This window comes from Eretmochelys imbricata, chromosome 19 (genome assembly GCF_965152235.1).
Source record: "Eretmochelys imbricata isolate rEreImb1 chromosome 19, rEreImb1.hap1, whole genome shotgun sequence".
In the NCBI taxonomy this organism is placed as follows: Eukaryota; Metazoa; Chordata; order Testudines; family Cheloniidae; genus Eretmochelys; species Eretmochelys imbricata.
The window spans coordinates 7,237,326-7,263,366 of record NC_135590.1 but is presented as its reverse complement, the minus strand read 5'-3'; the positions used below and the strand labels follow the sequence as shown (position 1 = coordinate 7,263,366).

Here is a 26,041-nt window from a genome sequence, read left to right as displayed (position 1 = left end):
CTTACATCCATTTCTTCCTCGTCAGATCTAAAGAAGCGAAATCCCTGTGCTCAGTGGCTCTCCATTTGTTTCTCTGCTCGAGCTGCTGGTGGAATTGCTGCAGTAGCTCAGGCTTCCATACAAACAGGTGTGACTACGGTTACAAATGTTCCTGGTTTAAAACTGTGTTGTGGCAGGGAGGCCTTATTCTCCCTCCATGTGGCACTTCATCTAATGTCACTGAGGAATCTAGGTAGTGTGGGGTCTGGGGGGGGGAAGGTTGGTGTGTATTGTCTGCTCTCTAGAGGCCACTGTCTGACTTCTCGAATTGCTACTTTGGCCTAATTCTAGATGAGATTTCTGAGCCAGCACATTCTTCACTGTACCTAATGAACTCTGTCTATGGAGCTTATTCCCGACCTATGCTTTCTGGAGTGAAGAATAGGGCTGCAGTGGACAGAAGGAGCCATTTGGAGGTGAACATCTCCAGAATGCTGTGGAGGAATCTAAATCAGAACAGAACAATTGCATGCTGTATGACAAAGCAGTGACAACTCTGCATCTTCCTGTCCTGCTTGGCGGTGCTTCCCTGCTAGTAGTGTGGAGTTCTAACGCAGCTATACGCTCTGTCCCTCTAAACTGCATCTTCTCTCTCCCCCTCCTCAGCCAGCCAGGCAGCTACTGTTCACTGCATTTTGTAAATACAAGAGGCCACTTAGCGAACGGAGGTTGGAGTGGGACTAGCCGAATGCTGTTCTGGCTGAGCTTTGCTGTGAGCCAAAGGTGGCTTGCTAGTGTCACTGGGAGAATGGACCTGCTTTCCCCTCCCAGTGAGCGGAGCTAGCTGCAGAGCAAGGACTGATGGACGTGAACTTCTGGAAGGTTAAGGTAAGATTTTGGTGGTGGTACTTTGGATAGGGCAATATGGAGACTGCAGCATCCACCCAGCATGTCCCTGTCTGTGCTACAAAATCCAGCCAGTGCTGAAACAGGCCCATTAGTCAGTCAGTGCGATGCAAATTAACAGGAACCTTTCCTGACTTCCTCACCTCTGAGTTGAGCAGCTGCCCAATCAAGAGCAAGGGCCTGACCCAGAGACCAGGATAATAAGGAATGAGACTGGTTTCAGAGTAACAGCCGTGTTAGTCTGTATTCGCAAAAAGAAAAGGAGGACTTGTGGCACCTTAGAGACTAACCAATTTATTTGAGCATGAGCTTTCGTGAGCTACAGCTCACTTCATCGGATGCATACCGTGGAAACTGCAGCAGACTTTATATACCCACAGAGATCATGAAACAATACCTCCTCCCACCCCACTGTCCTGCTGGTAATAGCTTATCTAAAGTGATCATCAAATTGGGCCATTTCCAGCACAAATCCAGGTTTTCTCACCCTCCACCCCCCCACACACAAACTCACTCTTCTGCTGGTAATAGCCCATCCAAAGTGACAACTCTCTTCACAATGTGCATGATAATCAAGGTGGACCATTTCCTGCACAAATCCAGGTTCTCTCACCCCCCTCCAAAAACCACACACACAAACTCACTCTCCTGCTGGTAATAGCTCATCCAAAGTGACCACTCTCCCCACAATGTGCATGGTAATCAAGGTGGGCCATGTCCAGCACAAATCCAGGCTCTCTCACCCCCCCCCTTTTTTTTTCCTGGGGACACACACACGGGGGGGGCGGGTGAGAGAGCCTGGATTTGTGCTGGACATGGCCCACCTTGATTACCATGCACATTGTGGGGAGAGTGGTCACTTTGGATGAGCTATTACCAGCAGGAGAGTGAGTTTGTGTGTGTGTGTGGGGGGGGGGGGGGTGTAGAGGGTGAGAAAACCTGGATTTGTGCTGGAAATGGCCCAACTTGATGATCACTTTAGATAAGCTATTACCAGCAGGACAGTGGGGTGGGAGGAGGTATTGTTTCATGATCTCTGTGTGTATATAAAGTCTGCTGCAGTTTCCACGGTATGCATCCGATGAAATGAGCTGTAGCTCACGAAAGCTCATGCTCAAATAAATTGGTTAGTCTCTAAGGTGCCACAAGTCCTCCTTTTCTTTTTAAGGAATGAGACTGCAGCTCTGGGGCTGACTCAGGTTAGCCATGTACCAGGGACAACTTGCGGGAGAAATGGGGTGAGGTGAAGCAAGTGCTGTAAGTAATACTCCAGCGCCCCCTACCAGGGAGTGCTGGGAATTGCAGTAGTGACTGCCAACTGCCATAGTTGAAAGGGAATAACAGCCCACACCCTAAAGCAGGAGTGGGGATTACAAAACCCTGACACAAGCAATAGAGAAAACAGATGTGCAGATCCTGTGCTCAGCTGACGAAACTTTTCATATTCTCGTTTAGTCACAACTAGTTCAGCTGTTCTGCTGTCATCACAGGTGTTCTGAACATACCTTGTTTTCGTGATCTTTGTAGAGAGTTGCTCCTAGTGAGGAGGGTGGTTGAATGTGGCTTGGCCACAATGGGAGAGGCACAGAGGTGGTGGCAAACACCTTGATCGAGAGCAGGTAGCAGGGTTAGAGGGACCTATGTTTAGAAACAGGGCGAGGTGGGGAAGCCACTGGATTATCCAGTAGCCGCAGACCTAGAATCGGATTAAGGCTGTGTGGGGTGATATGGCCCTGCTTCCCAGGCTGTGTGAACAGTCTGCAGTATTTCACTCACCCCTGAAGTCGATAGCTGGAGATGGGGGGAGACCTGCAGATACAGAGCTGGGAACAGGGTGTGGCCGCAGCAAGGACGGCACAAAGCGTAACTGCACAGCAATAGCATAGAGACCAGAAGTGGTGGCGGTGAAATGTTTGGCGGCATGGATTACAATAGAACTTGTAGCCTTGGGTGCATGACTTTGGCAATTGCGAGTGAAGAAAAGACATGGGAGAGGACCACTTCAATCATGAGTCTTTCACTCTTGCCTCCCTGCTTTCCTTTTGTCAGCTGGTTAGGTGGAGTTTGGGCATCTTTCACACAGAAGTGATCCTTGTTGGTCAGTGTTCTGCTCCTGTCCCCATAGAGGTGCAGTGTCCTTCACCTCAGTGCGCATCTCCTTCACTGTGTCCCATCCTGTCACCACAGGAGACCATACAGTGCAGGATGGCTGCCTAGTAAGGAGGTCTTTATTAGGCAACTCAAGTGTCCATAGGAAGGAGAAACTGAACAAAGCCTTACACAGGGCACAAGGCAAGGCACGTAGTAACAAGACATCCCAGATGGAGGAAAGAGTGCCCAGCAGGCACTGGACATCCGCGGCACTGGAGTAGGAGAGAGGCTGTAGTAATGAAATGATGGAGAAATTTCTAATGACTGAGTAGGACAAGAGGTGGGCCTGGAGCTCAGACTGAGAGGTGAATTATTAACAATGTCTGTCTGGCTACATGGTGGCACCTGCCTAATACTGTAGCTGTGGAAGGATTTTGAAAATACCTTCTTAAATAGGTTATACCACTTCAGTAAGAATTCAACTACCTCCTGAGTTCTTTCATTCACAGCTTGGCTGTGTTTCTAATGGAGATTGCACGGGATAAAATCCTGGTCCCATTAAATTCATGGGAGTTTTAGGGCCAAGATTTCACCCATACTCTACATTTGGAGACTTGATTTCTGGTTTCTTCTCCCCATGGGCTCTGATTGGGACCACTTTCCACACAGCTCTTAAGTACTGGATCTCTCTGGTGCATCCATCAATGTCACATCTAGGCACTGAGAGACTGCAGAAACTGTAAACCTTTTGAGTAGGAAGGTTCTGCTGTGAAATGAGTGTGTACAGGCTCTCCTGGGAGCTGAAATCCCTGGGGGGGGGCTGTGCTAACCATCTGCAAGGAGAAGTCCACAGAACATTAGCAGCAAAACTGCTTAACATTGAGTGAGCGAGTGACCTAAGATGCCTGGATCCATCAAAACCGCCTTGTGGTTTGGGGCTGTGACAATGGAACATACAATCCAACTGAGCTTGTGACCAGCTCAGAGAGGCCCTGCATGCACCATGGGGTGAGATGTGCTGTGAATACCCAGCACCGAATCCTGGCAGCAGCCCTGTGTGGTGGACAAGTGCGATCAGGGTTTGATTTATGGTGGGACCGAGCATGGTTATTGCTCGTGTGGGTCTAGCAGTGTTTCTGTGATCAGAGTGTGAAAGGATGGCTTGAGAGCGGCAGTTGTAGGTCCCCAGGGTGGAGTGAGCTGAATCCTTGCTCATAAAAGTCAAGGAAACCATGGAAGAGCCCTCCTAGCATGACTTCAGCTGTAAGATGCATGAGGGAGCCTTAAAGCCAGCACTTCCTGAAGAATGTTTAGTACACTTTTGGGGAAAGCCTATGTGCAAGTCAGGGGAGGGGTAGGGTGCAGGGTTGCTGGGACAGGCATGACATGGTGACCCTGGTATAGAAATGTCGATAGAATCACCACCCTGGGATAGAGTTTGAAGTGTGCAGTGTTACCGCCTTCAAGATGGGGAGGTCAGCAGGGTGGGTGGACACCCCCAAGCAAGAAGACTGGGGAGTCCTGGAGATTGCCTCCCACCTACATTCAGCTGCCAAACTCCCGGTGTAAGTAGCAAGTTGCCTGCATGGTATAAAACCCCTATGTTGGGATTTCTGTTAAAACTCTACTCATGTCGGGGGCCCAGCTCCCTCGCGCCAGAATCCCACTGCACTGCAGACTGCCCCTTTAGGCTGGGAGCCAAGGAACCTGGAGCCACAGGATCACAAGGAAGCATGCAGTGTCTGGCCCATCTGCAGGGAGAGGCCTACATACCTAGATCACTGCAGCCAGGAGATGGGAGCTGTGGTGGGTGGGGTTTGAGCTCTGAATCACCTTTCCTGGGGAAGGTGGAGTTTAGTCCTTTGTTCTGGCCTGGGGAGCTAGTCAAACAGGAAGAACAGATTTAAAACAGTTGTGGGAGGGTAGCTGTAGCTGGGACTCGGTGCATGGAAGAGCCGCAGGTAGGGCAGGGCCAGGGAGTGCCAGGAATCAGCCTGCCTCTCCCTGCTCACGGGGATGAAATCAGAGACTCCTTAACATGGACCCTCTTTGAAGCAGCAATGGCCTGATCTGAGAGCTGCCAAGATGTGTCGGCTGGGTGAGTGGCTTCCACTTTCCCCAAAGTGAAAGGGAGGGGTAGGAATTTCACACCCTTGTCCTGCTGGATGGGCTCGGGGGTCAGACTGGAAGGGCAGTGGTGGATTGGAGACTGGTGGGGCCTTGTCTGCATCATCCTGTGGTGGGTTTTTTTTTCTCGAAAGCCTTCTTGTAAGAGCTTGGTAATGAGGAGCTGCATCTTAAGCTGGCGAGGTGGCAAACGATCAGTGTGGTTGCAAAGGCAAGAAATGAGACCGGGGATCAAAGCCCAGATCTCATCCTGATCACAGGGAGGGGGTGACCACAGGGTGTCACCTGTGTGCCTGCAGGATTCCAGGGGCAGTCCTGTCAGCTGGTCACCAGAGGCCACAATGTAGCACTTCTTGCTTCTTCAGCATCCTTCTCCGTCTACAGCTGGGGAAGCTAAGACACAGAATGGGCAAAGTGACTTGCCCAAGGCCACCCAGTGCCTGACCGAGCTGGGAATAGAAGCAAAGTCACCCAGATCCCCCATCTGTGAGCTCTGGCCCTGGTGGGGAGGCTGATGGGAGTAGAGAGGCTGATAACGTCACCTCCAGAAAGCAGAGCGACTGTCCACACAGGAGCTATCTCGAAAGGCTTTGCACCAGGGGCTCCAGCCTGTGTCTGGAATCGGAGTAAGAAAGCCCTGCCCCAAAGAGCAGTTCCTGTGATCATGGCGGGTTGCTAGGATCACATGAGTTGTGAGTTCTGTTTTGCAGAGTTGTAAGCCCTAGTGTGGAGAGGGCCTGGGCACCCTCCCGCTCATACCCCTTCGTGTTGGGAGGGGAGGCGATGATCTCTTGGCGTTTTGGTGTTTAATGTGTGGTTAATCTTTAAAGAAATCTGTTTGTTTTGTGGGAAGCTTCTGATTACAGAACTTCCTTGTCCCTTTCTTGGTCTCTGTGCTCCAGGGCCTTAGATCCACCTGCCGGAGCTCTCTGGAAATGGGAACTATAGATTTCTCCAGGCACGGAGCTGCAGGAGGGTCTGCTCTGGCCTGCGCTGCTCCCTGCTATTCGTTCCATTCCTCCCGTGAGGACAGAATGGAGCGGGAGTAACTGACCTCCCCCCAGCAGCCAGGGCTCCTGAGGCTGGGACTGGAGTATGGGCCTAGAGAACCAGTGCTCCTGCGGGGAGAGGCTGGGAATGGACTCTCCGAGGGGCCGCCTGGCTGGGGCTCCTGCACCCTCGGAGCTAAGGACCCCTGAGGTGGAGTGAGGGTTTGCACCGTTTAGTCTCTGAGTACAGCTCCACTCAGCTCTCCTACCCTATCCCCTGCTCACTGCTTCTCCGAGCCCCTCTGGAAGCCTTTGTAGATAGATTCACTGCTCTGTGCCTTGGGGCTGGACTGCCCGGAGCCCCCCACAGCCTTGTTCTCTTCCCTTCCGGTCCTTCCTCTCTTCAGTCAGCACCGCTCGCCCCGTCCCTCCGCTCCCCTTCTGTTCCCGTGCCCTGTCCAAACCACTCGCCGTCATGAGAACGCTGCCCCGCTCGGCCAGGCGCTGGTCGGCCGCGTGGAGCTGCCGGGCGCTCCCCTCCCAGCCCTGAGACTCCACTGGCGGGTGTGGGCCTGGGACAGATCCTGGCTGTGCTGCCCCAGCTGTGCCCTGCCACCCATGGGGCACATTCTCTGGGACAGGCCCTGTGGCTGCTCCAGAGTCCTGGTCAAGAGTTCGGAGGGGATTTTTATAGGGCATTACAACAGCATCAGTGCGCCTCATGGCTTTCTCCATGCCCGCTCCACCCCTCACGGCGCTGTCAGTGGGGCTGTAAGGTCCTTAGGGCAGGGATCTGTGGGGCTGTGTTTGTTCTGTGCATGCCCATCATGGTGCTGCCTGGACCCCAACTAGAGATGCAGCGGGCTGAGCCCCTCCCTTCTCTCCTGTGCAGACACCCTTGATCCCAGCAGCTTCCAGAAGCTCCTCATGAAGACGGGGCTCATCCTGATTGTGATCGGCCACCTCAGTTTCATCTCTGGAGCCCTTGTGCACGGGACAGTGCTGCGCTACGTGGCAAACCCCCAGGATGCCATCTCCCTGCAGTACGCCATCTCCAACATCATCTCGGTGACCTCGGCCATCCTGGTACTGCTCTCCTGGCATGCTGGCTCTGCTCGGGGGTGGGGAGTCTACGGATAACGGGGGTAGAGGATGCTTGTTAGGAGGCAGGGGAGTAGATGGGCCATAAGATGTGGTTTACGGTCTGGGAGGGGACGTGCCAGGTTAAAGCTGGTGGGTAGGGGGGGAAATGCCTGTCTCGTTCCAGGCTGCAGGCGTTTGGTGGGAAGCCCCCTGCTGAAGTAGAGGCTGACGGATGGGAGATCCTGCAGGGGACCAGTGGAGTGTGGGTGCAAAGACAGCACTTCCCTTACCCACACGAAGCCTTGCTCTGCTGCCTCCCAGGGCTGCCCAAGTTACTTAGTAGGGCTGTCAGCGGAAAGCACTCGGCTTTAAATGCCGGACATGACTGGTCCTGGGAGCTGTGTGGCCAGAGATCCCCCTCCCCACCCCACCTGCAGTTTCTTGCTGCTGTTTAAGAAAACAAAATCTGGCATCAAAGTTTCTTTAATCAGGAAAACAATCTTCCCCCCCCGAGTCCGGGCCTGGGAGCTGCGGTCTCTTCCCTTCCTGCAGCCCACACAGGTGCTCCGTCCCTGCGGATGCTGAAGCTGGGACAGCCCTAGCTGCAGCATCACCCACAGAAACCCCCCCACAAGTCTGATGGCCAGATTCAGCTCTGGTGTGAGCGGGAGCAGTCTGGTCCCCAAAAGGTACCTAGGCTACATGGCAGCTCCTTGGGGCAGGGACTGACACAATGGGGCCCGGGTCTAGCTGGAGCCGTCCCTATTAGTCTCGCTGCCAACGGAAAGGGAGAGGGTACTCCATTGGGTAGGGCGCTACCCTCGGATCTGGGAGACCCACGTTCAATTCCTTGCTGGGCCACAGACCCGGGCAAGTCACTTAGTCGCTTTGCGCCTTAGTTTCCCATCTGTCCAAGAGGATAATAGCGCTGCCCACCTCCCAGGGGTGGTGGGAGAAGAGAGACATGACGGACTCCGTAGTGATCAGATCCTGCAGTCATGGGGGCCAGATAAGTATCTGGATGGCAGCTGGAGCCATTCTGGGCAGATTCCCATGGGAATGTCGCAGCCCCTGCAAGAGGCCCGCCCCTGGGAAGCCGCTAGGGACAGAGACTGTCCCAGAAACTGGGTGCTGCCAAGGTGGTTTTAAGGAAAGCTCTAGAACCAGTGAGCTCCGATTCAGTAACAACTGGGGAAAGCTCCTGCAGTGGGCCCCGGTACGGAGCACTCGCTGCCTTTCCAACACTTGCCAACATTAAGCACTTGACAAAAATGAAAGCCAATCCTCGAAAATCACCTACCCCTAAAAAGTCTCCAATTGCCGGGGGTTTCTAAGGCCGTCTGAGTCCCCCCCAAGCTGGCCTCGGGAGCTGTCAAGCCGGCACCAGTCCGTTTAATTGTTAACCCTAATTATTATTATTATTTCAGGCACTTGCAGAACATTCAGTGACGTGCCTCACGCCACAATGGGGGGGTGGGTGAGACTCTCCCCTGGGCTGCCCCGCTGCAGTCAGCATGTCAGCTCAGCCTGGTCCAGGAAGGCAAGCTGTAGCCCCGGTTATGGGCCAGCCCCTCGAAAGAGGTCAGAGTCCTGGCGATCTCCGGCACCTGCTGGATCTGACTCTTCCCTGCTTGTACCTCCTCCGAGGCGAGCGGTGGTACAGCAGGGAGAAACAGTGCCTCCTTCTGGTTTTAATACCAGCAGCATTTAAATGGTCCCAGCCGGCCCTGAAAGTTGGCACCTTATTGTGGTGAATGCCACCGTGCCTGTTTTCCTGGAGGCAGGCTGCTAAGGATGGCTGTGCCTGGATTCCTATGGGGCGGCTATTCAGCTGCATCGACAGAAGAGGGCTTGGACGTTTTGATTTTTGGGGGGAGCCAACTGAAGTAAACAGCAAATACTGTGGGGGCAAGATGACCGCCCCCAAGTCCCTGGGGCTTTCAGTACCAGTTATTTCTAGCCTGAGGGGCTTGGCAGAGTATCTCCTCCAGTTGCTGTCTGTGCTTCCTTTGCAGACCATCTCCTGTGGCATAGCTGCGATTGTGCTGTCCAGATACCTTTCCCTAACAGCTCTGGTAAGGACAGTTCCTGAATCCCCCCCAGTCCTGTCATGCTTCGGGAGCTTGTCCCCACCAAAGGCAGCTCTGCTGGGGGAAGGGCCCCTGTTTCTCTCCAGCTTCTCTTGTCTTTCACTCTGGAAGGGTCTGTCTGGGTTCTCTGAGCCTCTCAGCTGTTTGCAAGTTTCCCCTCTTCAGAGGGGAAAGACTTGTTTGAACTGAAGTCTGGGAATGCATTCTGGGAACTTGCCTAGGGCGGCTGCAGCTCCGTGCCACGCCCAGCAAGAGAGAGCTGCGCTGTTTGGTGGCTCCATGCGAGCGTCAAACCCCAGGACAGGCTGGAAGGCTCGGGGACAAGTAGCATGCATGTCTAGGGGTGACGGAGATGGAGGATGAGCTCCCTTCCCACCCCAGGAGAGGGTTGGGGATGGAGGAGGGGGAGGAAGCCTAAGTACTTGCAAACTTTTAAATTAACCTCAGGATTCTCCTTTTGGGGAAACTGAGGCAGAGGCTGAGTCCATCTCAGGGTGCAGTGCAGCGTCACTCACCCACCCTTCAAAAAAAGAAAGGGCAGCTGCATGAAACAAACCAGACACCGCTTATCTGTAGTGCTGTGGTGGGATACCAGAGGATGTCTCTTAAAATACGGTTGGTCTGTACCCCACCGTGAGTCAGTGGCAGGGCGCTCCCAGGCCTGTGCTCAGACCACGTGGTCCCGTGGTGACTGAATTCCCTGGCATCTGTGTGAAGGGCCAGCGGTGGGAGGGATGCAGACAGCCTGGATGGGTGGCTGCAGCACGACCCGGGGCCTGTGTCCCCCCCCGCCCTTGCTGTAACTAGCTGTGTTTCTCTCTGACTCGCCGCAGAAGTGGGCAGTCTTCTCCCTCAGCATAAGCAGCACCCTGCTCTCGCTCTTCTGCTCCGTGGGGCTGGCGGTCTCCATTATCCTCACCTTCGCCAACAAAGGGCGTGCCCTGCTGGCCACGTGCACCTTCGCCAATGTGAAGCTGATCCAGATCTCCCACGAGTGCTCCTTCGACCCCACCGGGGTCTATGTAAGTGCTTGGGAGGCTCTGAAATCCCTGTGAGAGGAGGGGAAAGGCTCCACAGAGCGAGGGGCACCTGCCGCTCTGGCATCGCAGTGTCTAGTAATGCCCCTGGCTCCTACTCAGCAAGGGCAGAAGCTACTGCTGCAGCTGGGACCTTGGGGATGGAATACGGGGTGTTTATGCGGTTTCAGGGATTTTTTTTTTTGGCCTTCCTCTGCGGCATGGGGGCGTGGTTCACTTGCTGGGATCCCATAGCAGGGGCCTTGAGCGGAGGGTGCACTGGGGACTCTCCCATGCTCTCCCTGCAACGTGCAGTTCAGTCTCCTGAAATGTTAGTCTGCCTAAAGTATGTGGGCTTAATATAGGGGCCTCTGGGTGAAAATGACTGGCCAGGTCCACCTGGATGAGCTAATGGTTCCTTCTGGCCTTAAAGGCTCTGATCATGTTGCTGCTCCTAATACCACCACCCCTGTGCACCTTCCATCTGGGGACCTCAGAGGGCTGTAGACCCTTGTGCATTAAATGTCCTAGCAGCCCCGGGATAGAGGAAGTATCATCCTTGCTTTAAAGAGGGGGAGACTGAGGCACGGTGGAGGGAGGGGAAATGACCTGCCTGAGGTCGCACAGTGAGTCAGCGGCAGGGCTGGGCGTTGAACCCAGTGCTAACCCCAGCGTGCCTGTCTTTGGATCAGGCCTTTGGGAAGGTGGGGGTTAATGGGACAGCTCCCATTGGCTTTGGTGGGTTTGGCTCAGGCCCCAAGAGATCTCCTGACCCACTCCTCTCCGCAGAGCTCCTCGCTGTCCCTCTGGACCATGTCGCTGATACTCGACGTTGTGGAGATCATCTTCAGCATCCGGTGCTTCCTGCTCACCCTCACTCTCCTCAACCTGAAACTGTGTCGGGGGACCCGCAAGAAAAAGGTAACCCTGGCATGCCTGGTCTCCTCACCCCGGCTCTGGAGCCCCTGGTATCTCCCTTCTAAGGGCTGTGGGGCTGGATTCACAATGTCCTATTTGTAGCCGCTCCCTTTGGCTGAATCCCCGGGTTTGCTTCTGCTCTCTGGGCTTTGCACAGGGGGAGATGAAGGCAGGTTCTCAGCTCGCTCCCAGTGCTGTCAATGGGGCTGCTGTAACAGCTCAGGATCTGGCCCCAAGTGGCTGGCTCCATCCCACCCATTGGCCAGTGTGGTGGTCAGAGCAGCTGGATCAGGCGTACCTTTGTGATACCAGTGACCCTGTCCTTCAGCTCCCAGTGCTGGGAGGTGCCGGTTGGCTATTGTGTCAGGCCCCTCCAGCTTTGCCGTGGGCCAGGCTCACTCCTTGTCAGACCTGTTGCCCATGTAGCAAATTGATCCCAAAGCTCCTCCCACCCCAGCACTTATGGACTTGGCCATCAGAGGGGATCGTTCTGTGTAGCTCTTCCCAGGACTTTCAGCCACTGTGTGCTTGAGCAACGCTGTGTTGATACAGAGCGTTTCCTCAATCCGGCTGCTGTGTTTGGGCAGCTTTGCCTGGGTGCCAATGCCCTGCTGGCCCCCAAATGGAAACTGGGGATCCCACCTCCGTTAGAAACCAGGATCAAAAGGCCGAGCTAGAACCTGGCTCTGTCTGATGTGTGTAACTAGGGATGCCCTGTGCAAAGGACACAGGCTGGGTCTCGGAGTGGATACACATGGAGTGTTGCCTGATCCCTCAAGCTCTGCGGCCTGTCTCTTAGCCCTGTGGCTCGGTGTCTTGCTTTGAGGGGTGCTCGAATGCCTGGCTACTCTGGTTTCACACTCGTTTCCCATGTCGTTTCAAGGTCACATTGCAGCTCGTCCCAGTGGAGAATCGAGAAGCCAGTGAGGGCCGTGTCCTCCTGAGGCAGGGCAGAGTGGAGACTGTGTGGCTCTGAACAGGCCCGAGGAGCCCCCTGGCATCGCGGGTCCAAGCCTCCGCTCGTGCATCAACCGCATGGACCTGCCCCCAACCAGGCTTTGCTGTCCCAGCAACCTCAGTGGCTTGCCTTCTTTCCCCCATTGTTCTCCCATATGCTGCACTGGCCTCATGGGATTCTGCCATCCCAGCCTCCTCCTCGGGGCAGTGCTGTTGCTCAGACCCATTGCTGTAATGAGGGGAGGGGATCTTCCACCTGCTGCCTTAATCTCCTGGCCCTCTCCTGCTTGCTCGGCTGCAGGGAGCAAGTGAGGAAGGGGCTGGGAGTTGTTGGATGTAAACTGGCCTCCCCCAGCCAGGGAGAGACGAAATCTCGTTCTGGGCGTGCCTAGGTCTGACATCATCCCACAAGCAGCTGCACGGAGACAAAACTTTATTCTGAAGATATTAAAAGAACAAAAGCAACCCCACCCCCACCCCATGCACTCCCTTCGTTACTGGATGGGACGAGCGAGCGTCTGCTTTGAATGGTGCGTGAGCACACCGGGACACGTTGATCTCCACAACCTGGGCTGAGACAGTTGGCAGGGTTGGGGGGGAGGGGGGCGGTCTGTGCTGACAGAGCCCCGCCTGTGACGCGGGGCTTCTGCCTCTGTGTGAAGTGGGGGCGGCCCTGCTGAGCCCTCCTTCCCCTTGCCAAGGGGATGTGTGTGCAGCCAAAACGAAATACTGATGAACAAAATTATGTGACAGACAGCAGTGGCCTTTAATGTGTGTGCTGGGGTCCTCAGGGCTGCTCCCCGTCTGTGCTAAGTGGGGGAGGCTACAATCAGCTGGGAGGTTGGGGGGCAGCCCAAGGGCTGAGGCTGCTACCACTGTCTCTCCTCCCCCCGGGCCTTACTCAGCCCCTGCCTTCCAGCTGGGGCAGTCTGTAGAGATGGGCACATCCCCTTCCACCAGGACACTGTCAGGGGTGGTGTCCTACTCTACACGGCCACTGCGGGAGAGGGCAGGAAGTCCAACTTCTGGCTCAGTAAGAGAGGCTTTGCCATGGCCACATTCTGGCACCTCTCCCCCCTGCCCCCAGCTGGGCTTTGGCACCCCCAGCCCTGTTGGGAATTAATTTTGCTTAACTCCCCTTCAGACACCAGCTGTGAGAGCAAGTCCCCCGTGCAGGCTGATTACTCCCCCCGCCCCCTTCAGCCTCTGGGGGTGCAGCCAGAGCCCCTCCCCTTGCTGACTGACCTTTCCCCCTCAAGCTTCTTCCAGGAGCCCCCGACTTTAGCCTCTGTGTGGCCCCAGGGCTGGGCTCGCGCTCACCTGGCGTGTGTGCTCTTGACCGGCTTGTCTTTAAACAGCGGCCTGAAGAAAGTCCCTGGCCCCTGCTGTGCACCTGGGTTGGCAGAAGCCGGGGGCTTGGCTTGCTCTGGCGCTCGCTGCTAAGCTTTTGGGGCTGACTCCATGGAAAATCCTGGCAGAAGCTAGAAGAGAGGGAAGTGTTCGGTCTGGATAGCCTCTCCCGAGCTGCATGGGGAAATACCTAGCTCTATTCCTGCTCCTAGGAGGAGCCTCCTGCAGACCTAGCCCAAGGATCCCACCCCCCAGTCTTCACTAGCTGCAGAGAAACCAGCCTATTCCCTCTAGCTTCACCTATGGCAACCATCTCGAGAAGGGAGGGCGCGGGCCCCCTCTGCTCCCCTACGAGTGGGCCCAGGGGTCGTGCCCCCCAAAGCACCAGTCAGTCCTCAGGGGAAACCCGCATAGGCAGCCTGGAGCGCAGCCTGACCCAGCCAGGGAAGTGGCCCTTCGTTACAGCTACATGCTGGCCCTGCAGCAGCTGCATCCCTCCCATTTTGCAGGACCGGCAGTTGGGGGGCAATGAAGGGGTAAGAGCATCTGCCTGTGTCCCTGCTGGGGGGAGGGGAGACGGTGAGCTTAGACACCCCCCCCCTTCGGGGTACCACAGGCGGCTAGTGCAGCCGATGGGTTGTGGGCTGAGATTAGCAGCTCCTCCTTCCCTCTGTGGAGGAGCAGAAGCTTAAAGAGGAGCAGCTATTTCTCTCTCCCTGCTGCCACTTCCCATACAGCGATGGAAAGGCCCAGCTGCATTGTGCAACCTCACAAGGCAGAGACCCTGAGCAGGGAGACCAGGGGCCCCCCCCGGAGGACAATGCTGAGCCTGGCCCCACCTCCCAGGGACCCCCGGAGGACAATGCTGAGCCTGGCCCTGTGCTCCAGCCCACAGGCGTAAAGGTGGTTTCCAGCTAGGTCCTGTTCTGTCCGCCTCCCACCCGCCCCGGGAGCCCCAGAACCAGCTGAACGTTCCCGAGGCCGTGGCTACGGACTCGGCGTGAGGGAAGCAGAGTGGATGAGTCGAGAAAACAGGGGCCGTGCTGTCGTTTCATGGGACCATGTCCGTTCACCCAGAGGATTATGGGAAGCTGGCCTCTGTGGCGGAGCTGGGGATTTTGTGAGGTCAGGTGTCTTGGCAGTGCTCTCGGGAGAGGATGGGTCCCATCCCCCACTCCCCTCGGGAGGGCTCAGAACTGCGAGGCGCTGCTGGGGTCACACTGCAGCAGCCGCACGATCGAGGGGTCGCTCTTGGCACCTTTGATGAACTCTTCCAGAGAGAGTTTGCCTGGGGAAAGGAGAGAAGAAAGGGCCTGGTGCGTCCACAGCTGGGTCAGCTTGCCCCTTTCCAGACCAGGACCAGCCCCCTCCACAACCTAGCAATACGGGGGGGGGGGGCGGGTTGCAACCCCGGAGTCAAGAAAGCACAACTTAGCGTAATTGCCCTCTCTCTGCTGCAGCTCTATAGCTATGGGGCGCCCCCCCACGCTGCGGGAGGGGAGACTGTCCGGGAAAGGGCTGCTCAGGTCCCTACCACGTGAAATAACTCTCCTGGCGGCTGGGAACGGGACCCGCGCCCCCAGAGCAGTGAGGCTGCTGAGGGTGAGGTGCCTTGCCTGGGGCAGAGTTTACTGGACGGACCGCGATTAAGGGGACAACAGCCCCAGATGGTGGACACCAGACATCTTCCCATGCCCTGTTCTCTTCCGCCTGGGCTGGCTTGGCAGTGGCAAGTTGGATGGACTGAGCCCAGGGGCCAGGAGCGGGCTGCTGTATTTCTCCTTACGGTCTTTGTCTTCACGGCCCCCCCCTGAGGCAGGGCATGGCTATTATCCCCATTGGGCAACTGAGGCACAGAGAAATTAAGGGACTTTCCCCGGGTGATGGAATCAGTGGCGAAGCAGAGCATTGCCCCCACATCTCCCCAGCTGCACCCTGGTGCCCTAACCACTGGACCACCTGTCCAAATAGCCTCCAGCTTTAACTGCAGGGCCCAGGAACTGTGGGTGTGCGCGGGAGGGGGGGCACTTTCTGATGCCACTCTTGGTTTTGCTTTAAACACCATCAAGCCCACTGGCTTGGGCTTAGCCCCTCCAAGGACCCAGGGCCCTAGGCCCACAGCAGCCCTTGCTATATCATGGCATGGCCACAGGAGAGCAGCCCTGTCAGTCTCTTCCCCCCCCCCCGAATGCTGTGATTTCCCACCCCACCACGCTAAACGAAAATGATGCATTTAATCAGTTTGCATGTCTCTGATCCTAAGACCCCTGGATTTAGCAATGAGACCTTTCCTTAATCTCCCTCCATCTCCTCTCATTTACCATCATTATTAGTATCCATCTGTCGGAAGATTTTTTCCGTTCTCTTCTCTGGAGTTGATTCATCCTCAGGCATCTTCATCACCGAGGAAACCATTTTGTAGATGGCCTAGGGGAGGGAGAAGAGGACAGAGGGGGAGTCGTGACCTCTGACGACTCAAACCTGTAAGGGCCGTGGGTGCTGCGGGTGAGACCCAGGTGGAGTAGCTGCAAAAGCCGCTTAGAAGACCCGGAGCTGAGGCAGAGAGGGCTTGTGGGCCTGCCTTTGCAAACAGGTTTTGGTTTTACATTGGAGACTAAGCGTCATTTAAAAAAAAAAAAAAAAACCCAGTGGAATAAGCCTGTTAGCCGCATCAACTCCCGGCACATCAGCAGGGAAATACAATGGAGCAGACTTGATTAAACAAGATCAGTGTAATAGCTACTGGGTCACTTCCTCCGGTGGGGCCCGGCTGCTCCAGGAAGGCGTCTGTAACTAAGATTCAGAGTGCCGGGGCTGTGTGGTTAATTCCAAAGCTGACCCAGCCCTAGGACAAGGGTAGTGATGTGCTGGCAAACACACCCTCCGCTCCCCATGCCCCCCCCCACCATGCCACCGAGCCTAGACTAAGTCAGCCCATCTCTCCCTCTCCCCCAGGGCCATCCCTGGCTGCCCTTTGGACACCTGGTCATGGCGTGCTCTGCAGAGGGCATGTGTTACATCCCTGGCGTGGCTCTTCAGGGGAGTTGCTCTTTTCTCCTGTTTACAACACCGATGGGAGCTTGCACCCCCAGCCAATCAGGACGTCCCACATCAGAAGCGGCCCCTCGTACAAGGCCACAGATGGACACTGGGATGATCTGGTGAATGGGGCCCAACTGCCAGTCTGTTTCCTAGCAGGGCAGCTGTAGTTCGCGCCTGGCTGCACTTGTGAAGAGTGGAGGGGGCTGGCCCCAGCAGCTCAATTTACGGTGAAAACACCCTGCGCTAACCAACTATCACCTGCAGAGGGCATAGAGGAGCTAGGGAGGGCTCCTGCTAGTTCCCCTGCGGGACCTTGGCTCACATGAGGGGCAGCATCCCCATGTCCCGGGCTGGGTTACCCAGCACAGGTGGGCAAGCTAATGGCTCCTGCTGTTGGAAAGGGCAGACCTGCCTAGGGCTGCTCCTAGGATGATGGGAAGCAGACAGACAGTGCCCCTCTGAACAGATCTCTGTGTCCATCTGACACTGGGACAAGACCGCCGACTATACTCCCTGCAGTGGTTCGTGCACAGGGTACCGCAGCCCCTCATGTCAGGTCTCCTATGCTCAGACAGTGGAGCACAACTGGGTCTCCTCTCTCCCCTAGAGACATATGCACTGGGGCTCCCGAATGCCAAATCCCCTAGCCAAGAAGCCCATTTCCATCCCTGCTCCCCCGTTCCAGTTACTCCTTGCCTTGGGCCCTGCAGGGATTTGATTTGCAGAGGAGAGACTCAGTATAAAGGGCTCTGGCTTTCAGATGCTTCACTTCTCCCCAGCCCCCCGAGCCATGAGTGTCCTGGGCTCCTGCGTCCTGCCGCGCTCCCACCTGGCTCGTGGCAGTGAGTGCATTAAGCCCTGCCAGGACCAGCTTGATCCTTCCTGCATCTCAGCGGGAAAACGGAGTCAGCCATTAGCTTCGACCCTGGATTCAAAGCCACGGTCCCCCCATCGGCACGGGAGTTTTTGCTGTCAACGTACCAACTCCTGCGCTCCTAGGGCAGATTTTAAATCCCTTCGCCCGGGACCTAAAGCAGCAGAGACCAGTTTGGGTGAGAGGCCGGTCCCTTGCTTTGGTTGCAACACTCTTTGTTCCTGTGGAAAGCGGATGCCACTGACAGGCAGCATCCTGGCTTTTCATCAGAGAAGGGAGACTTTGAGCAGCCTCCACCTGCAGAGGGCACAGCTTGGGGGGCTGGACAGCGTGACCTTCTCCCAGCCCTGCCAGAAGGCTGCTCCTCAGAGCCAGGCAAGAGACCCATGACGGGCAGTCACCTCACACTCTGCCCTCTGCTAATCTGTCCGGCTCACCATCCCGCACCCTCTAACCCCCATTAAATTCAACCCTTCGGTCTGCTCTTGCCCCGCTCAGCATCACTGCTCAGAGGAGAGAGACTGGGACACAGGCTGAGGAGGGGGCCAGCAGACCAAAGAAGGAGATCAGGAAACACAAGCTTTTTCAGGAGATGCCTTGTGTAGCCCAGCCCGGCCCTTGTTAAAGCAAGTACGTACACACCCCACCATTCCCTGGGAAGACAAGCCTGTGAAGGGAATCTGCTCCTCCTTACAAAATCCAGCCCCCACCCCTCCATCCTCCCAAATGTCATTATCCTCCAGCCACTGAATCCCACCTGGTCCCTGCATCCCCATGGCTGACAGACACATGCCTGCATTAGCCCCCTAAGCAGTGCTAGCCCCTGGGACAAACAGAACCTGTCTGATCCAATTCCCAGCTGGACTGCACCCTGGCTGGTTGCTGACACCACGGCAGGGTGGAGGAGATACACTCGCCCTTCTGAGCTGGGGCGTATGACTAGTCAGGGTGCATGGCTCTGGAGGACTGGCCCCATTCAAGCTAGTCCCGTCTCCCTGGGCAGAATGCAGGATTATTCCCTATGGGGCATGTCCTAGTGCAAGGGGCCTACGTGGATGCCTGGGTCTCAGCTAGCTGAGTCCCTGATCCAAAGCCCATTGACATCAAGGGGCATCTTTCCCTTGACTGCAATGGGCTTTGGATCAGGCTCGTAGGCAGGGCAATACTGCAAGCTCATCCAGCTGAAGCCCAGGCACAAGGAAGCCACACGGCTGAGGGAATTGGGGAAGGGGGGGGTTGTGTTACCTGCACGATCTCCAGCATCTCCTCCCGGCTGATATAGCCGTTACCATCCAGGTCATACATGCTGAAGGCCCACATGAGCTTCTGCTCCAGTTTGCCCCGGGAGGTGACGCTCAGGGCGATGATGAACTCTCGGAAGTCGATCGTGCCATCCCCGTTGGTGTCGAAGGTGCGGAAGACGTGTTCGGCAAACTTGGAGGCGTCGCCGTAGGGGAAGAAGTTGGCATAGATCTTCTTGAACTCCTCCACGTTCAGGATGCCGGTGGGACAGTCCTTGAGGAAGCCCTTGTACCACTCCTGCAGCTCCAGATCCGAGAACTCAGTGTTCTCCCGCAGGTCCTGGAGCATCTCTGGACGCAGTTTGCTATTCTGCTTCCCCATGGTCACTTCACAGCCTTAATCTGGGCCCCAGGAGCCAAAGAGATGAGAGGCAGATCTGGTCAGTCCCTCTCCCAACTACCAGCACCCTTCACAGGTGGGTAGCTCAGCTTCTTCCCCAGCTATGAGCACCCATCGGGGACTCAATACTGGACATACTGGGTGAAATGCTCTGGCCTGTTCTACAGGAGGTCAGTCCAGATGATAGAATGGTCTCTTCTGACCTTAAATGCTACAACTCCCCCATCTAAACCAGCCCCGCAAAGCACTCGGCACTAGCCGTGCCACTCAGATACTGCCCCACCCAGGAGCTGGTTAGCATCCTGCGCAGCGTTCTGGTTTTGTACAGCGCCTAGCACAGTGGGGCTCTACAGCGTTTGGGGCTAGATATAGCAAGTCAGGATTCACTCAAATACGACTGTACCTGAAGGAATATTGCCTGAGTCGGAACCATGCCCCCCAACACAGCCATGGCAGGAAACGACCCCGCTGAGCCCACTTAGACCTCACTGCCCCATGGAGTCAGAAAGCTCCCGTCCCCCTAGGCAGCCCTGGAGACACTGTCCGTCTCCTTCCCAGTAGCCAGCGCACCGAGCAGTCATCCCACAACGACCCACCACAGGCCCGTGGATGCTGCCAGGTTCCCTCATCGGCTCCACTGCAGAAAAGAGAAAGCGTTTGCTCAGCTCGAGCAGCTGCTGCTGGGGGAGGTTTCTGCACGGAGGTGGGAGGAGCATGAATCATCCTTGACTTATTACTAGGCCCCGGGCTGAGGCGCTTTAGGAAGAAGGTGAGGCGTCTATGTGGCCGCCTTTCACACCAGGCGTTCCCGGGGCTGGGCAGAGAGAATGGGACAGCTGGACGGCAACTCAAATTATAAGCAACTCTCAAAGTTGCAAGTAGCTAAGGCAGAGATTTTGCTGGGCTGGTCTAAACACCAGGAGGGCAGGGGGAAGATTGGAGAAGCGCTGATGCACAGGGGAGGGGGAAATGATCCTTTCCATACCTCTCAGCCCAGACCACCGAGGGCATCTCCTGCCTTTCACCCAAAGGGCTGGCCCCATTGGAGGCAGAGCCGGCCCATGGCACCTCACCTAAAGGCGGCCAGAAGAGTGAGATTCTGTCTCTTCAGTGCAGCCCTCACCAACGGTCCCCCCACGCTCTCTAGACCCCCCTCCAGATGCCTGCCCCCAAAGCTCACCCCGAAGTTGGAGCTGGTGCACGATGCAGCTGCCAAGAGAGCAGCTGTCAATGCCCAGTGGCGAAGCGCCAATCACTGCCCTGGCTGCTGGGTCCAGTTAGGAGGGGGATAGCATTTAGCGCGCTGAATAACCTAGTGGGGACAGTGCTTCCTCCTAAACCGCACATCAGGGGGGCCCTGGCTTTAGGACTCTCAGGTCCTGTCTACACTAAGGAAGAGACCATGCAAACATTAGCCACTGGGACTGCAGCGGAGGGACACAGCTCAGCCCCATCGCCACGAGCAAACCAATACAGCCCTCAGCGCTGGTTCGTCCTAGCCTGGCTCCATCACACCCTTTCGCTCCATCACACCACTTGGCCCAGCTCAGGAGACAGAGGCCGCACCGCACGGCACAGGGCTACTAACTGGAGTTTGTAGCCTGTAGCTGGGTCCCCCCACTGCACCACTCATCAAAGCCACACTCAAGCTTCGCCCCACCCCCTGACGGGCCGGCTGGCTTGAGCTTAAAGCACCACTTAATTGGAGCTAGAGATTTCTGGGAGTGAATGGGGGGGTGAAGTTTGGGGCAACATGCGAGCTAACCCTGCCATGGAGACAAGCCCTTAGCCATCATGCCTAAGACAAGACAGCCCCTGCAGTGGCTTTAGCCCCTCGCTTGCTCCATGGTCCCCATCCTGGGAATTCACTCCCCTGAGCAATTCCAAGTCAGCCTCACAAGCATCCTTGTAGCCGCTCCGGCTCCAGGCACTACATGGCAATACAAATAAGGCCAGTTCTGTGGGCGCCAGGAGGAGAGGAGCGCTGGGTAAGGACAGTCATTAGAGGCCAAGCACAGGCGTAACATAGCTCCAGAGCAAACTGGCAGCAGCAACCCCATGATCATTCCACCCCCTCGTCTGAATATTAATTGGCAGCCTATTAACAATCAAATCTGCACAGCCAAGCCCAAGAAGCAGGGTTCTGCGGGCACCAGGGAGTCAAAGAGACACGAGATCACAGGGCAGAAGGCCATTGAATTAATTCCATTTCCCCTCCCCATTAACCACTTGCCTTTAGGCCTGCGTCTGGTGAGCCAGCAGGGATGCTCATGTGCCATTTGCCATCCCCCTGCCCGCTGTGCAAGAGGGACCAGCGAGGGGCTGGGCAGCGCAGGGATTTCCAAGTAATTAATCATGGCCACTGTCACTCTCCAAAGCCCTGTAAACAGATCAACCCTGCTTAGGAGGTACAAGCTCTGCTCGGAGAAGGCTGCCAATCCCAGAGAGGGGGAGTCCAGACCCCAACCGCTGAGCGCGCCTGGAGAACAGGGGCCTGTGGAGTAAGGGAAAATTCCCACAAAGAAAAAGACTCAAGACCCTGATCTCTGCTAGGGACCCACGCACTCCCACCTCCTTGGTAGTCAGCCTACATGTCACAAGGGATAAGGATGAAAACAGCCTGGAGCCACCCAAAATGATTCCCTCACCCACGCCTTGGTCATTTGGTTATGCTAGCCCTCTTCGGCTCCTTGAATTCTAGCCCCATTAGCCAGCCCCTCAATCGTTTTTGTTGCTCTTCTCCAAATCCCCATTACTCCCCCTCCCCCCAACCCCACCTTCCAGGTTGACTAGGAGCTTCTAAGAACAGAGCGCAACATCCCGAGACTGTGCAGAGAACAGACCAACGCTTCTGGGGAGCAGAGATTAAAACCAGCGCAGAGCTGGAATAAGGAAGCTGAGACATTAACACTGCACCAAGGATCAAAGGAAGCAAGTGCCATTTGCTGTGTAGTGAGCGATTCCTCGGTTAGTGCGACAGAAACGCTTGGATTCGTTACCTCCCACTGGACCTTTTCTGTCCATTCTCTGCAGCCAGAGCCTTTTATTCGCCTCACTGGAAACTTAAGCAGCCTCTTGTAATTACCCTTAAATTTAGCCTTTTTCCCTCCCAGTGCCGGGGTGCAATCAATCATTCCGAGCCCCTGACATCTGGGCACAAGCAGCAGGACCAGTCACAGCACTCAGGTAGCTCTGGGGATACAGAGTCTTTTCAACGCGAGCGATGGGGTGGGCACATGGCTGACGCTCACGGACGCTGGGTTCTCTTCTCAGGTCTGCAGCCAATTTACCGTAAGTGGTTGGGCAAGTCATTTATTCAAAGCTTCTGCAAAATGAGGGTGAAACTGACTGATCTGGGAGGTTCCCCCCGGCTGTGCAGTGTGTTGAGATTGCCCCATGAAAGGCGCTGGGGAAACACAGAGTGTTGGCATTTATAACCCAGACTGGACGTGAAAGGGGAGATCAGGTCGGTGCATTTCCCTCTGGCTGCACATCTCCGCCTCCTCACAGAGGATTTCCACTCAGTTGGGCTCTTTAGGGAATTCCTGACAAGCCACACCTAAGTCAGGTGTTATGGAACCAATCCAAGGAAACAGAGTGCCCCCCCCGGCCCATTTCCCAGCAAGGAATTTCAGTTCTACCAGCAAGGTAGGCAGATGAAGAGGAACCAAAGAGCAGAGAGCATCCTCTGGAGAGGAGACGACCATGCGTCCTTTCCACGGGGGAGTCTTGAAGGAAGCAACGAGCCAACAGAGTACGTATTATAGTCTGATGACAGTGAGCCATGGCGGCTGTTAGACACAGAACCATAGCCTAAGTGCTACTTGCTGTCAAGACAGCATTGTTTTGGCCATAAAAGACACCCTGGCGTGTCTTATTAAAATCAGACTCTCCAGAGGAGAGCCAGGCAGGGAGCAGACAGATTTCTAAGCAAAGCTAATTGGGTGTAAGGTTAGATTGGAGGAAAACAGGACCAGAGTTTTAAACGCAACAAAACCATTAACCTTGAAGGGAAGCAAATGCATGAGTCAGTGTTTTGATTTGCCTAGTAGCAATGTCAACTGGCGCCATTCAAGGACCAGGGGTTGGAAAGCTGAACCCAAAGTTGTTAAAAGGAGGATGTTGGTCCCATTTATCACCTCTCCATTCTGCGACTGACAGATGCCAGGGAGGCAGCCCTAAGTGAAAGAAGCCTATCACCAGAAGCCCGAGTCTTAATTTCTTGGGTGCTCATGACTCCCAGGGGGTCCAGGTGGGCAAGGCACATGAGATCAGACTCACTTTGAGCCAAAGATGTCCCACTCTGTGGGTGAGCCCACTTCTGGGTCTCAGCTGTTTGGAAGAACAGGCTCTTGCAGATGTCACCAAGGGGAATATGGTGACTATCAAATCCATCACAGCATGACTCCTCATGGGCCACCTCCTTCCTCACAAAGAGTCACTCTCTGGGGGAAGGTGAGCAGAGGTTTTTTTAAAATGCCAAATCAGCGACTTAGTTAAAAGTCTTTAATATTAGCCCAACGTGGATGAGCTTTTTCGTCCCGGTTTCAGCTTATTGCAACTGCTCAGTTAAATATTGATGTTTACAGTCACATTTTGCCAGTTTGTTTACATTGGTCTGTCCCGCACAAGAGCACGAGCGGAATACAATCGGAGCCAGCAGCAGCTCTGTGCGAGAGGTTGCCAGTGTTCTCCAGGTGGCCTAGCAGATAAGGTGCTGGTGTGGCAGCTAGGAGACCTCAGTTCTGTTCCTGGCTCTGCTGCATGACCTTGGTTAATCACTGCACTTGTTTCCCAGCCTCCCCTTGTCTAGTTACACTGTAACTAGTACCGTGTAAGGGACTGTCTCACTAGGTGTTTGTACAGCACCTAGCACTTTAGGGCCCTAATCTCAGTCTGGGTTTCCAGGCGTTACTGTCATATTAATACTGAGGGGGGTGTCAGTCTGACAAATTCTACCTGAAAAGAGCATAGAATACATGTGCAGTGTTCCTCCCACCCCAGTTGGATTCAAGGATTTAAAACTAGAATCTGTCAGAGGAAAAAAAACCCCAGTCCTTTCCTTTGGTGGGGGAGACAGGGAGAAAAGGCTTTTCTGAGCATATTCATTTCCCCTCTCCGCCTATTTCTAGCAGCGATGGCTGCACAATGTGCCATTCAAGCACAGCTGCACAAGGAAAATGATATCAAGGATGCAGTTAGACTGGCTCTGTCCTGCAGACCTCAACTGTGTATGGTTGGGCGGCTTTCCCGCAATACGGGGTTTGCCCAGCGCAGTGCAGAGGGGGTTTGAACATGCTTTTTACATTTTGCAATCACTAAAAGGGTTTGTCTTTAAAAAATAAAAAAATAAAAGCAGCCCCAGGAGAGATAAAGCATCACTTGGGCGGGGATCTGCGGGGCTATGCTGTATACATGAGTTGTAAAGGAAGCAATCGCTGGGCTGAGCTGAATTCTGCAGCCACTTCAAGCAGGTGGGTAGCTTTATTCACACACATAGTCCCACTGAACGTCAGGACTACTCCTGTGACTGCCACAGCGCTGAGAACAATGGGAGTTGAGCGCTGGAAAAATCTGGCCAGAAGTGTTTGCAGGATCAGGGTCCAAGGGCATGAGGAGAATCGTATAAGGAGCTCCACGCAGGCAGTCCTCTGCCTCCCCACAGAAGCCCCAGTGACTCCATGGTGGATGAGAGAGGGGGTGGGGAGATTGGGGCCTATTAATTGGTTAGAGAAAAGAGTTATTTTTCCTAGTTAGTTTTCTGTACATTTAATTTAACGTGAATCTTTGGAGCAGCGCGTCCAGGTGTGTGATCTGAACAGTCGCCAGCATGGGAGCCAGTGGGCCAGCCAGCCACGTCAGCTCCTGCCTGCTTGGCTTCTCTAACCTTGCTCCCTCCACTCAGAGTGCCCACGTCGTCTCTCCAGGGCGCCACGAATGTCCAGCTCAATGAGCCACTTGTTCAATTAGGAAGTAATGAAGGAGGATGCCGGAGCTGTTTGCCAGAGACACAGAGCAAGCAGGAGACACGAAGCTCCATGCACTCAGCAGACTGGAAAGCTCAGAAAGTCATCGCCCAGATGACTGAGCTGGATGCAGTGATAGAGGAGAGGCCCGTACACCTGTACATAAGGTGGTGGAAACAAGCCCAGGTAGACCTACGGGGACAGGGAAGGAAGAAAGACCATGTCCTGCAGAGCAGGGGCTTGGATGGTCTCTCTCATTGTTTGCCCCTTAGTTTAAGAGGAACATGAATTCAGGCCAGGAGCATGGGTGCATCTCATTCAGAATCCATGCAGGGACCTCTTACCACAGGAATTTCCTCCATTCAGAATCTGGTACCACAGATCTTCTTTTCCCACTTCATTATCACAATTTAGAGATGATTTCAGCACCACCAGAGCCAGCCCCTCACAATTTCCCCCCTTCCCTCCTTGCACCCCCTCCCATGCATCAGGGTGGGACACTCTTTGGGTTTCTGCAAGCCAACCCAGGGCAGGGATCTCCATCACGTGATCCAGAGAGATGCAATTTAGGGGCATGGGGTGCGGGGCAGTCCTCACAATGCAGGAGGACCAGGGTTGCGATGCCCTTTGCTGAATTTGAGAGGAATGCTCACAACTCACTGAATATTTGGTAGCTCTTCAGCCAAGAGCATACAGGGAGAAAGGGAATTTAAAGAGTTTCAGGCACACCCGTCACTAGTTCAGTGTCATCATGAAGTGACATGGGCTGGGGTCTCAATGGGAGCTTGCCATTTGACTCAAACTTCAGCTTGGATCACCCACCAGAAATAAACCAGCCAGCACTGGAAGAGGCAATCCAGTCCTTCCTCTCTGCATTGAGGCAGGAATAACAATACCTAGGAAATGCAGCTGCCAGGGGAATAAGTTGGGGGAGGGGGAGGAATTCAGAGAACTGCCAAGTTGTTAAGAGATGAAGTCTTATTTCTTTCTAAATTCACAACAACCTTCCAAT

General features: G+C 55.1%; 2 protein-coding genes across 2 annotated transcripts; one reads left to right on the top strand and one right to left on the bottom strand.

Annotated features, from left to right (window-relative positions):
• Nucleotides 1-5,061: 5,061 nt before the first annotated feature.
• TMEM54 (transmembrane protein 54) lies at nucleotides 5,062-12,175 on the top strand. Its single transcript, XM_077838123.1, has 6 exons — nucleotides 5,062-5,074; nucleotides 6,985-7,178; nucleotides 9,191-9,250; nucleotides 10,099-10,287; nucleotides 11,071-11,202; nucleotides 12,083-12,175. Exons 1-6 carry the CDS (start codon nucleotides 5,062-5,064, stop codon nucleotides 12,173-12,175), a joined length of 681 nt encoding a protein of 226 aa, XP_077694249.1.
• Nucleotides 12,176-14,696: 2,521 nt separating this feature from the next.
• On the bottom strand, nucleotides 14,697-19,045 carry HPCA (hippocalcin). Its single transcript, XM_077837819.1, has 3 exons — nucleotides 18,668-19,045; nucleotides 15,828-15,933; nucleotides 14,697-14,794 (listed from the first exon to the last, which is right to left on the bottom strand). Exons 1-3 carry the CDS (start codon nucleotides 19,043-19,045, stop codon nucleotides 14,697-14,699), a joined length of 582 nt encoding a protein of 193 aa, XP_077693945.1.
• Between the last annotated feature and the right edge of the window lie 6,996 nt (nucleotides 19,046-26,041).

Excerpts from the sequence above, each read along its gene's own strand:
- TMEM54 (XM_077838123.1), top strand. Across the intron at positions 7,179-9,190 it reads CGGTGACCTCGGCCATCCTG|ACCATCTCCTGTGGCATAGC; the intron begins GTACTGCTCTCC and ends CTTCCTTTGCAG. Across the intron at positions 9,251-10,098 it reads ACCTTTCCCTAACAGCTCTG|AAGTGGGCAGTCTTCTCCCT; the intron begins GTAAGGACAGTT and ends GACTCGCCGCAG.
- HPCA (XM_077837819.1), bottom strand. The coding sequence starts at position 19,045 with ATGGGGAAGCAGAATAGCAAACTGCGTCCAGAGATGCTCCAGGACCTG. Across the intron at positions 15,934-18,667 it reads AGATGCTGGAGATCGTGCAG|GCCATCTACAAAATGGTTTC; the intron begins GTAACACAACCC and ends TCCCTCCCCTAG. Across the intron at positions 14,795-15,827 it reads GATGGATACTAATAATGATG|GCAAACTCTCTCTGGAAGAG; the intron begins GTAAATGAGAGG and ends TCCTTTCCCCAG.